Source organism: Choloepus didactylus, chromosome 2, assembly GCF_015220235.1.
Source record: "Choloepus didactylus isolate mChoDid1 chromosome 2, mChoDid1.pri, whole genome shotgun sequence".
Lineage (NCBI taxonomy): Eukaryota > Metazoa > Chordata > Mammalia > Pilosa > Megalonychidae > Choloepus > Choloepus didactylus.
Genome location: NC_051308.1, coordinates 205,427,126 through 205,442,050, shown reverse-complemented (window position 1 = coordinate 205,442,050; position 14,925 = coordinate 205,427,126). Strand labels below are relative to the sequence as shown.

General features: G+C 39.1%; 2 protein-coding genes across 8 annotated transcripts in view; one reads left to right on the top strand and one right to left on the bottom strand.

The window, feature by feature from the left end:
- Positions 1-17: 17 nt before the first annotated feature.
- On the bottom strand, positions 18-10,502 carry EBNA1BP2 (EBNA1 binding protein 2). The gene is made up of 10 exons (XM_037827497.1): positions 10,356-10,502; positions 10,120-10,209; positions 9,952-10,035; positions 9,552-9,721; positions 8,802-8,925; positions 7,645-7,734; positions 5,492-5,567; positions 5,176-5,269; positions 3,495-3,657; positions 18-3,350 (listed from the first exon to the last, which is right to left on the bottom strand). The coding sequence occupies exons 2-10, from the start codon at positions 10,183-10,185 to the stop codon at positions 3,300-3,302; spliced, it is 918 nt and encodes a 305-aa protein (XP_037683425.1). The 5' UTR covers positions 10,186-10,209; positions 10,356-10,502; the 3' UTR covers positions 18-3,299.
- Positions 10,440-14,925, top strand: part of CFAP57 (cilia and flagella associated protein 57) — a 142,213-nt gene continuing 137,727 nt past the window's right edge. For 6 of the 7 annotated variants that reach the window (XR_005215401.1, XM_037827495.1, XM_037827494.1 and 3 more), the window contains exons 1-2: positions 10,440-10,519; positions 10,770-10,945. Coding sequence is in view for 6 of the 7 variants with exons in the window: in XM_037827495.1 (XP_037683423.1) it covers positions 10,789-10,945 (157 nt within the window). In the remaining variant the exon portion in view is untranslated. Of the gene's footprint in view, positions 10,520-10,766; positions 10,946-14,925 lie in introns of all 7 variants that reach the window. The other variant, XM_037827492.1, reaches the window with a different exon arrangement.

Genomic DNA, 14,925 nt, shown 5'->3' with positions numbered 1-14,925 from the left:
AAAGTAAAACAGAAACATTGAGAATCAAAGTGCTTTATTTCTTTGTATAAAATTTACCAAGAGTAATTTGAATGGTGCTTACTGCCTTTTTCTTGTTGTTTAACATATGGAACAAACACTTTTTCTATGTGTTAGTGAATTGTCTTACTCCTTTCTGAGTTTGGATTCACTTCCAACATTTTATCATTTGTGCTTTCAATGTCATGAAATATCTCCAAAAGTTTCTTTAATGTGAATCTTTTTGCAGTGTCACTTCCTCTGGGGATGTCTTCATCCTTTCATTACAAGGACTTTCCTCATTTGTGTAAACTTACATAGTTCACGTTCACTAAGTTCCTTGGCTGAATATAGTCTCTAGAACAGCAGCAGTATCAACATTCCTGCAATCAGCTATTTCTTCTATGTTTGATTCAATTTCACTTCCAGCATTATCTTTTCCTTTCTTTGCTGCACTTTCACTTTTGTCAGCCAATTCCCTTTTGATTATCTACTTTTGTAAAATGTTATGTGGGTCTTTTGCTGGGACACAAGGAGACAATACAACTACACACTTTGCTGTCTGAACATTATGAATAGGTATGTGCAGTGACCATTTACTGACAGTCTTTGAAAGAAATGACACAATAGTTCACAATTGTGATATGAGGCACATCTGTTATTTACATAGTGATTAGTGGACTGAGAAGCAACAGAAAAGTTTCTACTTTATGCAATCAAAGTTAACATACTGTGGTAACCGAAATACAATGTTCTTGTGAAACTGCTATTTTTTAACTAAGCCATAACTAAAATTCACATACACTGGAATTGTGTAGAGCAAGGACTGCCTGTGCTCTGCATTGGGAACTGCTAGGTTCCTGCCCATCTTTCAATGTATGGTATCATAATTTAAAGCAATTTCAAGGGATAATCCTGCCTGCATCCTGATCATATCCTATTTAGAGGGCTGAAATGGTAGAGGCAGTGATGTAAATGAGTTCTATGGAGTTTATCACTGAAATTAAAGAAAATTATTCTATTTAAACTTTTGCTCTACCAAAAAAAAAAAAAAAAAAAAAAAGGAACAAACATGCTTTTTAAATGCTTTAAAAATATTTAGCATTAATAATTTAGTCTTACCAGTGTGAATTACTGTTAACCTGTGTTCTCCTTTCTTAAAAGTCCTCAATATGTTCCATGCATAATTCCAAGTCGCTAACTGCTTCTGAGTCTCCCTATTTGAATTACTACACATTACCCCCATTCACTAATGTTGCAGATTGTCAAGAATAGGTCAAGAGAAAATATTTTGGTCTTCTGAAAACATGGCCTGTGTGCTCAGAATTTTTAGTTTAAATTAAGTATGAAAACTAAATTAATTTTTTTGTTCTAGAAACTCGGTATTATATGTGACCCAGCAATGTTCTTTTTATATACCAATGATGCTATGAGAAAGGAAACAATATGAAAATAAATTACTTATCCTGCTTAATAATATATAGTTCTCAGATATTTCTAGCCTCCTTAAAAATAAAGTATGGTCTCTAAAGTGGAAAGGAGGGAGGGAGGGCAGACAGACTAGCTTCCCACCTAGTCAACACTGAGTAAAGTCCAGCACCTAAGGAGGCCTGCCCACGTACCACTGTGCAGCTTCCTGTCAGCATTTTCCTCTCAAATATGGACAGAGAGCCAAGGGTCAGACATTAAGGAAAGCCATCCCAGCAAAATAATCCTAAACACATAGATACTCTTACTATGTGAAAGCCAATGTTAGCTCACTTAAGGCTGATGGGCCTTCATGAGGTCAATGCTTTTGTTCTGTCTATTGTAGAGGTGACAAAGCTCAGAAAAATTAACTTGTCCAGGGCCAAATGGCAAATAAGCAGCAAAGCCAGGACTCAAACCCAGCAGTATGACCCCAGAATCCATGTTCTTTACCTCTCCACCACTGCTCATCATAAAAAGGGAGACCAAAATGCACAGGGTGGAGAGGATGGGGGTACTGGAGGTAACAGAATGAAGGCAACAGAAGACAACTTTTAAAAGAAAAATCAAAACTGTAATTCATATCCCAAGAGATATAAGAAGACACTGTGTCAATAGAATAAGAATAAAATGATATGGAAAAAGAGCAATTAGAAAATAACTCCAGGGAAAAAATGCAAATGAAAGCTCAAATATTCAATCAAATGATTAGAAAAAAGAATCAAATATTTCCTTCAAAGGAGAACTAAAATACAAATATAAACTTAGAAGATCAGTAGAAGTCCGACATTTGACTAACAGAAAGTTTGGAATTAGAACAAAGAAAATGAGGGGAGGTTATCAAAATTTCCCATAATTGTACATCTCAAATCCTTCCAAATACCCCAAACAAAGAATGAAAACAGGCCCACACCAAGGTATGGCATCATGGTATTTCAGATCTCCAGGAAGAAGAAAAGCTTCTAAAGAAAGTGAATGAGAATTAAAATGGCAGTGACTTCTCAATGGCAACATAGGAGGCAAGAAGACAAAGGGGTGCCTTCAACATTTCAAGGGAAAATTATACCAGCGAAATTAATAATCAGGAGTGAGAAAAGAATAAAGTCAATTTCAGAAATGCAAGGAGATAAAAAATTTGCCCCCCATGCTCCCTTTCTTAGGAAGATACTGGAAAATGCTGTCCAGTAAAAGAAGATAAAATAAGCTAAGTCAGAGGAAAATAAGAGATCTAAGAAAAAGTAGATTCAACCTAGGTCCAGAAAAGACAGTCGTATGGCAGAACTAGGTTTTAGCAAGAAGATTATAAGATGGATAAAATGATGAAGCATCTGGGGGAAAAAATGGATATAAAAGGAAAATGAAGCAAGTAGAAAATCATAAGGTGATTATTAACTCAAGGGAAAACCAAAAGCTGTACCACAAAGGAAATTTCATTACAGTACAATTAGCTTTAGAGAGATTGATATTTAAACACTCAAATATATCATATAAACACTGGTTACTGACTTATCTAATTTGTGATATAACTATTCGGAAGGATGCGGAAGAAGAAGATGAGGGGTGTATAAGTTAAATCCTCATCTATCATAAAAGGAAGGCAATTGGGATTCAGAGTCTAAATTATGATTAATAAATTAACAATATTATTTAGTATGAAAAGTAACTTCTAATCCTTTTATTCATAATTGAGTTTTAAACCAAGGATTTGTGTTTCTTCATAATTTTTCTTTAAAGAATTTTTTACAAAAAGAAACCAACAGAAGGAATCCAGTTGTACAACAAAATTCCAGGTCTTCATCCCTTTTTTCTTGGTTCTTTGCATACAAAGATGCTGCTTAACGTGTTCTATTCTTCATTTTCTCTCTTGTTCGCTTCCCAGGTCTTTTCTACAGAAAAAGAAATACCAATCTGGTCACACAGCAGCTTGGTTTCCTGCCCCAGGCTCAGAATGCACAGGGAAAAGGGACTGGGTGGGTGTGGGGTGGGAGAGGCTGCTCCTTGCCCCTCACCTGGGCCCCAAGCTCACTTACATTTGATCCCTTCTTTCCAGGCCTCTTGAGGCCCTTGCCATGAGCTGTCTTGGCCCGGAAGCTGGATACATCATCATAGCTCTCACGAGTGTTCCACTTAGAGCCTTTCTTCTTTCCACCAAAACCAAACTTCTGGTTTTTATAGCGTCGTTTGGCACTGGGCCTGGAAAAAAGTAGTCCTACAGGTTACCCACAGCACTTCAAATCTTAATGCATCTTATGGTCCAACAACACCCCCAGTTTCCTTTCTGTAAGCAAAGCCCCTTCAGTATGGTGAGTATTGCCTAGAGTCTCATTCTTGGCCCTGCATTCTTACCTACAAACTACCCAGGCAAGCTCATCTATTCACGGTTTTAACCACCAGAAACAGGAAAGGATCCACATATATCATATGGCTCACTGCTTGTCCTTGGAAAGCTTTCTATTTTAACTAAATCTTACTAAATCACCCTCAGTTGTTTCTGTTCTTCTGAAGGATATATACGTGGAGTTAACATGCAAATGTAACAAATTTTAAAACTGGTCATCCCACAGGAATCTCAAAATCAGCATATTCAAAATCCCTTCCTAGACTGGGTTCACCTCCTGTATATATGACCGAATCTGACACTGATTGATCAATTACTACTGATCAATCCATTGTCTTCTCTGTTCCCAGTACCACTTTTCATGTCATTATCATTGCTCATTTGGACTTTTGTAATAGTCCCCTGATCAATTTCCCTCTCTTCCTCAAATCCATCATTTATATAAGAACCAGTCTAATCTTTTTAAAACATGAATATGATTGCTCATTGTTTCAAGTAAAACCCATCAGTGTCTTCCCATCACCTGCTGGCTGAAGTCCACATTCCTCAACATGGCAAACAAACATCTCTGTGACTTGGCTCAAGGCCCCCTCTCTAGCCACATCTCACCACTCCTTGCCTCACATTTTATCCTCATGCACAAACCTAGGCTGTTCACATCTCTGTTTTCTCATTCACATTCTTCCTTCTTCCCAAAATCATCTTCTCTCTTCTTCTTCTGGTTAACTCTTACTCATCTTTCAGACTCAGCTCAGGTGGGACCCCTCCTCCAGGAAGCCATCCCCAAACTCTGGTCCCCAAACTGGGTCAGGTGTTTCTATGTGCTTACACAACACCCCCTAACTGCCTCTGTCCTAGCACTTTTATTATTATATGGGAATTATCATTTCCCCCAGGCCTGGCATCCAAGTGTGTATAAAGTTGGACTAAAAATGATAATACTCAATGTTATCCCTTTTAATTTTCATAATATCATGAAGCACATGCTATTTTTTTTCTTCATTTTAATACATGAGAAAATTAACATTTAGAAAGGTAAAGTAACTTGCTCAAAGTTACCTTCTGAATGAGTCAGGATTTGAACCTAGGTTCTTTGACTCTAGGTCTGTACCATCATCTGTGTTATGGGAAATCAAATTTTACTAGGCACTGACTTACAATGTACCATATGCTTAAATCACCTTATTTTAATATTCAAAGACTGATATGGCTAAAAGGACTAATCACATAGCAGTATAAGTCTTAGCTGCAGACACCAGGTGCACTCTCTCAATCTGAGGCCACTCTTGGTGGAGGTACTCTGCCATACTCATGAAAAATAGCCCATTACATACCATGATACAAAAAAAAAAAAAAAACAAATAACTTCTCACCCCTTCTTTATTTGCTGGCCCTTGGCTCCTTCCTTCTTGCCTCGTGCAACAGATTTCTGATCTCCCTCAAGGAAGTCCAGTTTATCAGAGAAGCCTGTGAATGAACAAGGGCTTTGATCAATACCATCACATTTTAAGAAGAAAAGTTTAAACCTCAAAATAAGGCTGTTACTTTCAAAAACTGACTGAGAGATACACTGTGCTCCCACACCATTCCCAAGTCTTAGGTTCAACAGCTCCAAATCAATCAAGAAGCACAATGTGTTGGGATTAATTCTAAGGTACCCCTGTTCCCCTTAGAGAGAGATGTACTAGCCTTTCTGGTATTTCTTAATGGCGGTCATCATATGTGCTTTCTCCCGCTGCCTCTTCTGAAGAACCTCTGTTTGCACCTGTGATAGAGACACAAGGACCATTAAACCCATTCCAAATCATCACTCTAAGGACCAACATTCTCAATAGTAACATCATGATTAATACCACTACCAATTAACATTTACTGTGTACCAAAAACTATGCCAAGGCTTCTGAGTATATTCTCAGTTCATCTGCACAACAATCCAGTGGAATGGAAATACTTATTATCCCCTAAACTAAAGCACAGAGGGTTAAATAACTTGCCACATGTCTTAGTTTGCCAGGGCTGCTGTAACAAAGTACCACAGACCAGCTGGCTTAAGCAACAGGAATTTCTTCCCTCATAGTTCTGGAGTCAGTAGGATCATGCTTTCTCCCAAGTCTACGGCATTCTGGTAGTGGCTTCCTGGCAATCCATAACTTAATCTCCACCTCTATCACATGGCTATCTGTCACCCCATCTGTCTCCTATTATTATGTCCAAATTTCCTCTGTTTGTAAGGAATCCAAGCATATTGGATTAAGGCCCACCCTAATTCCATTTAGCCTTAACTAATAACTTCTTCATAGATCCTATTTACAAATGAGTTCACATCCACAGGACCAAGGGTTAGGACTTGAATATGTCTTTGCGGGCTAAACAATTCAATCCATAACATGAAGTCACAAAGCTACTAGTGCGGAGCTGAGATTCACACCTAGACAGTCTGACTCCAAAACCTGCGCTCTTTCCCCATTGTACAATCCTGACTACCAAATTATAGCAAACCTTGTTTTGGTCCACATCCAATTTCCCCATTAATTATATTTGGGCAGATTAAATATCTACCCTACTGTTACTAGCTTTGAAAGTAACAAAAGATAAGAGAAAAAACAATGTCTCTGAAAAACAAAAAAGAAAATGTTTAAGGAAAAAAGAAGTTTATATTCTAAGGCAAGGTTTCTTAATCTTAGCATTACTGACATTTTGGACAGCATAATTCTTTGTTTTGGAGACTGTCCTGTGCATTGTAGGACGTTTAGCAGCATACCTGCCCTCTACCCACTAGATGCCTCTACTCACATCCTCAAGGTGTGACAACCAAAAAGGTCTCTAGAGGTTGCTAAAGGTCCTTTGGGGGACAAAATCACCCCAAGTTGAGAACCACACTGCTCTACAGTTTCCTCAAATTAGGAACAGTGAACTAAAAGGTCAGACTGGGTTTTTCTTTGCTTTTGCTAAATTTGGTTATGGTAACCTAAGTGCCTATGTCTTTGAGGTGATCTCAGCTTCCCTGAGAGACCCACATCAGAACAGAGAAACAATAAATCCCAAGCTGACCTATGCAGAGGACAGGACATTCATCTACTGCACCAAGCTTAAATCAGTGAAATGACTCCAAATGTGGACAACAGCTCCACAACCTGGATCACAAATGTTTATATCCAAAATGTAGATCATGGGGTTCCTCCTTACACTCATTTCTTCCCACAACCCTAATTTTAATTCCTGTCATCCTCTTTTTTAAGATGGTCATGAAATAAAAAAGGAAACGAAGAGAAGTTTTATGGTATGCCTGAACTGCTGTTACATTAAAACTCAAACATTCACAGCTCAAACACATAGGTGCTATTTTCTTCTCTCAGACTGAATGACAACCCAACAATATAATTCCTTAGAAGGACATTACAATCATCTAGGCCAGTGATTCCCAAGACAAGGTGCATATCAGAACCACCTGGGAAGCTTTCTTATTGGTGGGTGGGATGGGACGAACATACAGATTCCCAGCAATTCTGAAGCTTAGATACCTGTTTTGAAAAATTTCCCCAGGTGATTTTGCTGTGCAGTTAGGTTTGAGAACCACCCATCAAAACCTAACTCTTCACTGTATGCATGTGAAAACCAAAGCCATGAGAGGTGACTGACCTGCCTGCAGTTGCCACACTACTCCTGATAACACATGGGTGTCAAGGTAAGATGGTACTGGTGGATATTAGCACACATACTCCACTATGAGATGATAAAGCACAATCTAATACACACAGGGATGGAATCAAATCGGACCATGGCAATCTGATTTGACAAACGCACTCAGCCACATCCTGCTCCCGACACATTTTCTTTCTCACCTTCTTTCCATATTTCCTAAGTGCTCGCAGTTGCTTCGCCTTTTCAGACTTCTCCATGGCAGCCTGTTTAGTCTGCAGCTTCTGTCGAATCTAAAACACAAAATGTTATCAACTTATGTTATTTGAATCTGGGATGACCAATACTTAGGGTATAACCAGAGCAGGGAACAGATATTCCCAGCTCTGCAAACTGTGGTGCTCAAGGAAATCACCTATTTTATAAATCAACTATTCCAACCTGCATGCTTCACACATGAGGATGGTAAGGCCCAAAGGCTGATTACTTTGTCCAAGGTACCAAAAGTGTCAGTAGTGGAGTTAGCATTTGAAAGTGTCCTTCCCACTCCCAGTCTGATTGTTGCTTCATTATAAAAATCTGCCTCCTTGCAGTCCATGAAAGAAACTAACTTCTCCCCACCTCTACCATCTAGAAACTAAGATTAAACCAGCATGCAACCTCAATACACCAAATACACAGTAAAAACTCAAACAGATATCAGTTAAAGGGAGGAGAATTTGTCAACGTGAATGTAGAGATGTGTCTGGGTTTATCTCTAGATCAGTTTCTCTGGGTAACACTGAGACAAGTGCTCCCTAAAATCAGCTTGAAACCCAAGGAACCTATTTAAATAAATCTTGGATTAGATGATGGCAATTTTTGTTCCTCCCAAAGTTAAATGGGGACCAAGTTCTACTCTATTCTAAATTATGATATCTGAATCATATAGACTTCTAGAGATTAATCCCTCATTTCACAGAAGAGGAAATGGAAGCCCAGAAACAAGTAACTTGTCTACAAGTTATAGCACCACTCACTGCAAATGGTAGGACAAGAACTATTTATTGTCTTTTCTACACACCATGCCAAGACCATGCCCACTAAAAGCAACCCCCACACATCTTATAGTACTCCCCCACCCCCATCCCTTAATTGCTTAAATTAGGAAAAAGTCATCCCTATATTCGGATAATTGGTGGTGACTGGCAGGAGTCTGAAGTGGATAATCTCTGGAAGAGATAATAACTGTCCTCTCACAACCAGTTTCCCATTATTGCACTTATGTTTATCTTTTTAAAATATTATAGGAGATAAACCAGCTGAATATACTAAATACAAAAACCCTGGCTTTATCGAGGAAAACTTCCCTGTTTCTTACCTTCTGCATCTGCTGATCAGACTTGGCCATCTCTGCAAAATAATCAGTGGGTCGCTTGGTAGGGACTTTGAGCTGATGAAGACGGGGTAACACTGCAAGCACTGCAGCCTGGGCCTGGCGGTAGCTGAGAATGAAGGACAAGGTGTGGAATGCTTTGAGGGAGAGAGACTCTTCTCACCACCACTCACTGCCTCTTATTCAAAGAGACCCTTGATATCTGACATCCACCAGCAAGAACAAACAAAAACTGTAATAAAACATCATTAATTGGGAATCTAGGAGAATTTGTTGTATACCACTTTTTAAAAGGGTGGAATGTAGCTAAAAATAAATCGGTAGTTTAAGAGCATGACCACTCTGAAAGTATCCATTAACACAAAAACTAATGCCAATTATAAATTCTTATGCGGTTACTAAAGAAAGTCCACATAAGAACCTTCTTTAATCAAAATTTTGTTCTAATAACTGAATGCACAAATGTTAAAATGGAATGTTTCAAAATAGCCCATAAATTGGACTTGGAACTGTGACTGGTAGACAGACCAAGGGACTCTTCTCTCTACCCAGGGAAACTCTCCTAACTCTTCTTTGTCAAAAGAAGCTCCTCCCTGCTCCCAGGCTTATGATGACTTCACGGTGCCTCTGAAGAGAACAGGCTCACTATTTTCTATCCCCTCCTTCCCCCCCTTCCCGCCCCCACGTCTCTAGCACAGGGTTCCCCAACTTCTCCCACATTTGAAACAAACATACAAATTCATCTCCCGCTGGAAGTCATCTTCTGGGTCAACAGCTTTCGGATCCTTGTTCTGCGGTGTTGGCTGAGGTCCACTGATTTCCGGCACCGGACCGAGGGTCACGTCAAGTCTTTCAACCCATTCCAGATCCCTCTTGAATTCGGCCAAACACTGCTTCAGGCCAGTCTAGGAAATCCAGACACGGGCTCATAAGAAAGGAACCCTGAGTCCGTCTCTTCCAAGCCCATTAGTTAAACCAATGGACTTCAATACCACGACAGGTAATTTACCCTCGTGACAATACGCAAGTTGCATCTTTACCTGGTGCAAGAACTCAGTCTCCCGAGCACAGCAGTGCCTAGTGGGCATCCCATTTCCCATCTCCGAGTACCTCCCGACCCGGCGCCCCAGCTCACCACGTCGTTCACAGCCCTCTTCGGTCCGTCTAGCACGACATTGAGGCCTGGCTTCAGGAGCCCTCGGGAAAACGCATCCTGCAACTGCAGGACACAATCGGAGGTCGGTACCAGTGGAGTAAGGGCTCACATCCCACGCCCAGAGCCGCGAGCTCGCCTGATACCTACCTCCCTATCGGTGACAAGAGAATCATCAGAATCCGAATCGGAACCCGAGACAGGGGGAGTGTCCATCCTGCAGCACGCACGCCCAGACACCTACAGGAAGAAGCGGAGTAGCCGGAGACCCGCACAGCTAGATAAGGGTGGCTACTGCCGCTGCTGTCTACCTTCAGCCCCCACCCTCAGCTGCGGCTCCACGTGGGCACAAACAACACCCGTGCGAACGCACAATTGTAACTAACTTTTTAATCGGGACTTCCGCTTCCGGCCGCGGGCCCCACTTCCGGCTTGCCGTTGCTATAGGAACCGCTCCGGCGTCTGGCAGTGTCCGGGTCTCTTGGGATCCGTAGGGGTCGTACCCCTAGATTAGTGCGTGGTCTGGTGACCCAGAGAGAAGAAGCGAAAGGTGAGAAACAGTACCTGGGGGTCGTCCGGATGAACTGGAAGCCCCGAGGAAGCAAAGGAAAGCAGAGAAGGAGCCAAGCTCGTGGTGGGGGCGGGAGGGGGTGAGGGAGGAGGAGAGGGCGGGGTCGAAGGAGGATCCCGGGGGCGGGGCGGGGCCAGAGGGCGGTTGTTGAAGGCGGGGCGAGGGCGGGTCTTGGGGCGGGGACGAGCGATGCGCTCTGCTCTCACTTGGTACGCTCGGTCTTTAGCAGAAGTGTTTAGCCCGAGATCATGTCTACCGTGGTAGCTCAGTCGCTGCATGTTTTTGGTCTTCGATCCCACGTGGCGAACAATATCTTCTTCTTCGATGAGCAGATCATTATATTTCCTTCAGGAAATTATTGTGTGAAGTACAATATGGACCAAAAATGGCAAAAATTCATTCCAGGTAAAATTCATTTCCATCCTGACACATATGTTAACCTTGTGCCGAATATGACTCCATGATCCCAACGTGAAGATTGAAAAGAAAGTTTTTTGGACAATTTGAATATATATATATATGGTGGTTGGTGTGTGTGTGTATATATATGCATATATATACACACACATATATGTATGTATGTGGAGGAAATAAGTATCTACCTGCATTATTTAATGTATAGATTAAGCAATCACATTTGTTAAATCACATAAAATAATATTAATTTAAAAGCATTTTTCACTGTAATTCCATGAAAAAAATACTTTTAAGAACTCTTTTAATTCATCTTCAATATCTTTGTGATTGTCATCACCAGAGCCACTTTTTGAGCTATTGCAGTTTTCTAGAGTACACCACCTTCATTTCTCTCGAAGTTGTTTGAGATACAGCACCTTTTGAATTCTTATATAATGAAGACACTAGAAATTTTAACCCACATCACAAAAAACCATTTGTATAACATTACATTTGTTTTCTTCACATTGGTCCTGTTGATGACATTCACGATTTCCACAACTTAATCACTTATTCTTTTTTTCACTCTCTGTTGCATTTTTAAAATTTTATTGTGATGTTTGCATAAAAAAGTGAACAATACACATATATGTAATATCTTAATGATCATAATAAATTGATTATGCCTACTCACCACCCATGATAGCAGTCAGAATAGTACTGGTTCCAGTGCCTCTCCTTGACCTCATTCCTTCCCCCAACATAGGCACCCTTTATCCCAGGTTTTGTACTATTCCATTTTTTCTCTATATTATTTCACCACATAATTTGATATACGATATAGTTTTGTTTTTGCTGTTTCCAACTTTATATAAAGGGGATTATAGTAAATGTAGTCTTGTGACTTGATTCTTTTGTTCAACATCCTGTTTTTAAGGTTTATGCATGTTGATGCACATAACTGAGTTCATTTTTATTTCCATATAGTGTTGCATTGTGTGAATATAATGTCTCAGATTTATGTATCCATTCAAGTGTTGATGGACACTTGGGAAATAACAGTTTTTTTCCATTATACACCTTGCCACTATAAATATGATTGCATTCATGTATACTCATACACTTGTGCAGATTCTCCAGGGCTCACAGCCGGGACTACACTGTGTCTAGTCATGCCAAAGTAGTAGTACAATTTACATTCCCACCAGGAGTCCATGAAAATTCCCATTCACAGCCTCACCAAACCTTGGTATCATCCAAGTTCTTAATTTTTTGCTAATCTGATGGTAGAGAAATTGTATCTCGTGATTTTAATTTGCATTTCCTGGTTACTTAGTCAGGATGGGTATCTTTTCACATGTTTATGGGCTTTTCCTGTTTAGTCTAACGGGAAACACCCTGTTGAAGTCCTTTACCCATGTTTCTATATTTTGGGGGGGTTTGGGGTAATCTTTTTGATTTCTAGGTGTGCTTTATATATTCTGTATACTAATCCTTTGTTAGTTTTATGTGTTGTGGATAATTTCTCCCAGTTTGGGGCTTGTATTTTCTCCCTTATTGTGGAATCTTTTGATGAACAGAAATTGTTGGTTTTAATGAAGTCAAATTTATCAACCTTTTCCTTTTTGAGTTTTGTTAAGGAATCATTCTCTATTCCAAAATTAAAAATATATTCTTCTATGTTATCTCTTAAGTGTTTTATGCATTTGCCTTTCACTTTTGAGACTTTAATCCACCAGGAATTGATTATTGTGTATGATGTGAGGTAGTGATGCAATTTCACTTTTCTCCACGGAGATAATGAGTTGTCAAAGCACAATTTTTTAAAATACTCCATCCTTTCCCACTATTCTGCAATGCCTATTTAATCTTAAAACACTTTTCTGTATTTACATGTTCCTGCTTCTAGGGTTTCTTCTCTTCTCTTCCATTGGTCTGCTGTCTGTCCCCAGCACTAATACTGCACTGTCTTAATTACTCTAACTCCAGAGTAAGTCTTGAGGCCTGCTAGGGAAACTTCCCCAATTTTGTTCTTCAGAAAAATCTTGGCCGTTTTTTTATTTGTTTGTTTGTTTGTTTGTTTGTTTGTTTTGGTCTTTTGCTTTTCTATATAGATTGTAAAATTTGCTTGTCGAATACCATGTGAATTCTGTTGGAAAATACGGCATATCTTTCCATGTAAAATTTTTTCTTTAATGTCATTCAATCAAGTTTTATAATATTTCCATTAATGGCCTTATTCATCTTTTGTTGGATTTATGGTTAGATACTTGATTATTTTTGTTGCTATTGTAAATGGTACTTTTTTTTTATTTTTAATACATCATCTAACTGTTGGTGGAATTCAAAAATACAATTGACTTTTATTTCTTGATTTTTATATCAAGCATGTTTTCTAAACTATTATTAGTTCTAGTGATTTATCCTTAGATTCTTTTCAGTTTTCTACACAGACTATCATATGATCTGCAAATAATGATGGCTTATTTCTTTTTTGTTATGTTATTGCACTGGTAAGCGCCTCCAGATCAGTGTGGAATAGGGGCAATGAAAATGGAGGTAGACAGATCCATTTTTGATCTTAAAGGGAATTCCTTTACCGTTTCCTTATTAAGAAGGATGTTTGCTGTAGGCATTTATCCATGTCCTTTATCAGGTTAAGGAAATTACTTTCTTTTTTTCTAATTCATATTCATTTTTTTCATGAACAGATCTCTGAATTTCATTGCATGCATTTTCTTTGTTTTATATAAGATCATATGATTTTCTAGTATTAAATCACCCATTGTTTTATACAGACATTTTGTTGTATTTGCTCTCATACCATTGCCGTTGCCTACCATTTTCCTTCTGTCTGAAATGCAGCCTTTATCATTTCATTAGTGATAACCTGTTGGTGGCAAACTCTCTGTTTTTGTCTGAAAATGCCTTCATTTCATACTCATTCTTTTTTTTTTTACATTTTTTATTGTGAAATATATATTCAGAAAATTGATAACTTTCAAAGAACAGCTTAACAAATAGTTAGAGAGCAAATTCCAAAGAATATTATGGGTTATAGTTCCGCCATCTCAGTTATTTCCTTGTTGTGAAATATAACACATATACATAGAGGTGATAACTTTCAAAGTATGATTCAACAGGCAGCTATAGAGAAAATTTCAAAGAGTGCTATGGGTTACAGTTCAACCATTTCAGTTATTTCCTTCTAGCTATTCCAATACCCTAGAAACTAAAAAAAATATATGTGTAAAGATTCAGTATTCGTAATCCTTTGTTAAATCCTATCTTGTTTGTTGCTACCCCTCCCTCTCGTTTGATCACTGTCTCAATCATCAGGGATATCTGGGCCATGACCACACTAACTTGTTCTTATTGAAAAGGGGTGTCAACATTATGGTGAAGTGAGATGCATCTGTTTGATGTTCTTGAAGAAGCTGTTTCTTGTGGATTTGGGGACTTATCTAGCATAGGAATACTCTGGAGGTTTTAAGTATCTGAAATATAAACTTAGTGGGCGAGACATTTATAGAGTCTCAGATAGGGACGTAGGTATTCTTTAGTATTTTCGGGACTACTTTTGATTTGGGCTTGTTATACTGTGGCCATTTGGAATATCTAGCTGAAGCTTGATAAAAGTAACCTCCAGGACAGCTTCTCGACTCTATTTGAAATCTCTTAGCCACTGAAACCTTATTTTGTTACTATTCTTTTCCCCATATTGATCAAGAAGGCACTCTCAATCCCTCAATCCCAGGGTGAGGCTCATTCCTGGTAATCATGCCCCACATTGCCGGGGAGACTCACTCCCCTGGGAGTCATGTTCCACATTAGAGGAGAGGGTATTGAATTTATTTGCAGAATTGGGCTTAGAGAGAAAAAGACCACATCTGAGCAACAAAAGAGGTTCTCTGGAGGTGACTCTTAGGCATAATTATAGGTAGGCTTAACCTCACCTTTGCCGCCATAAATTTCACAAAAGCAAGCCT

Excerpts from the sequence above, each read along its gene's own strand:
- EBNA1BP2 (XM_037827497.1), bottom strand. The coding sequence starts at position 10,185 with ATGGACACTCCCCCTGTCTCGGGTTCCGATTCGGATTCTGATGATTCT. Across the intron at positions 5,270-5,491 it reads CATTAAGAAATACCAGAAAG|GCTTCTCTGATAAACTGGAC; the intron begins GCTAGTACATCT and ends GTTCATTCACAG. Across the intron at positions 3,351-3,494 it reads CTGGAAAGAAGGGATCAAAT|AAAAGACCTGGGAAGCGAAC; the intron begins GTAAGTGAGCTT and ends CTTTTTCTGTAG.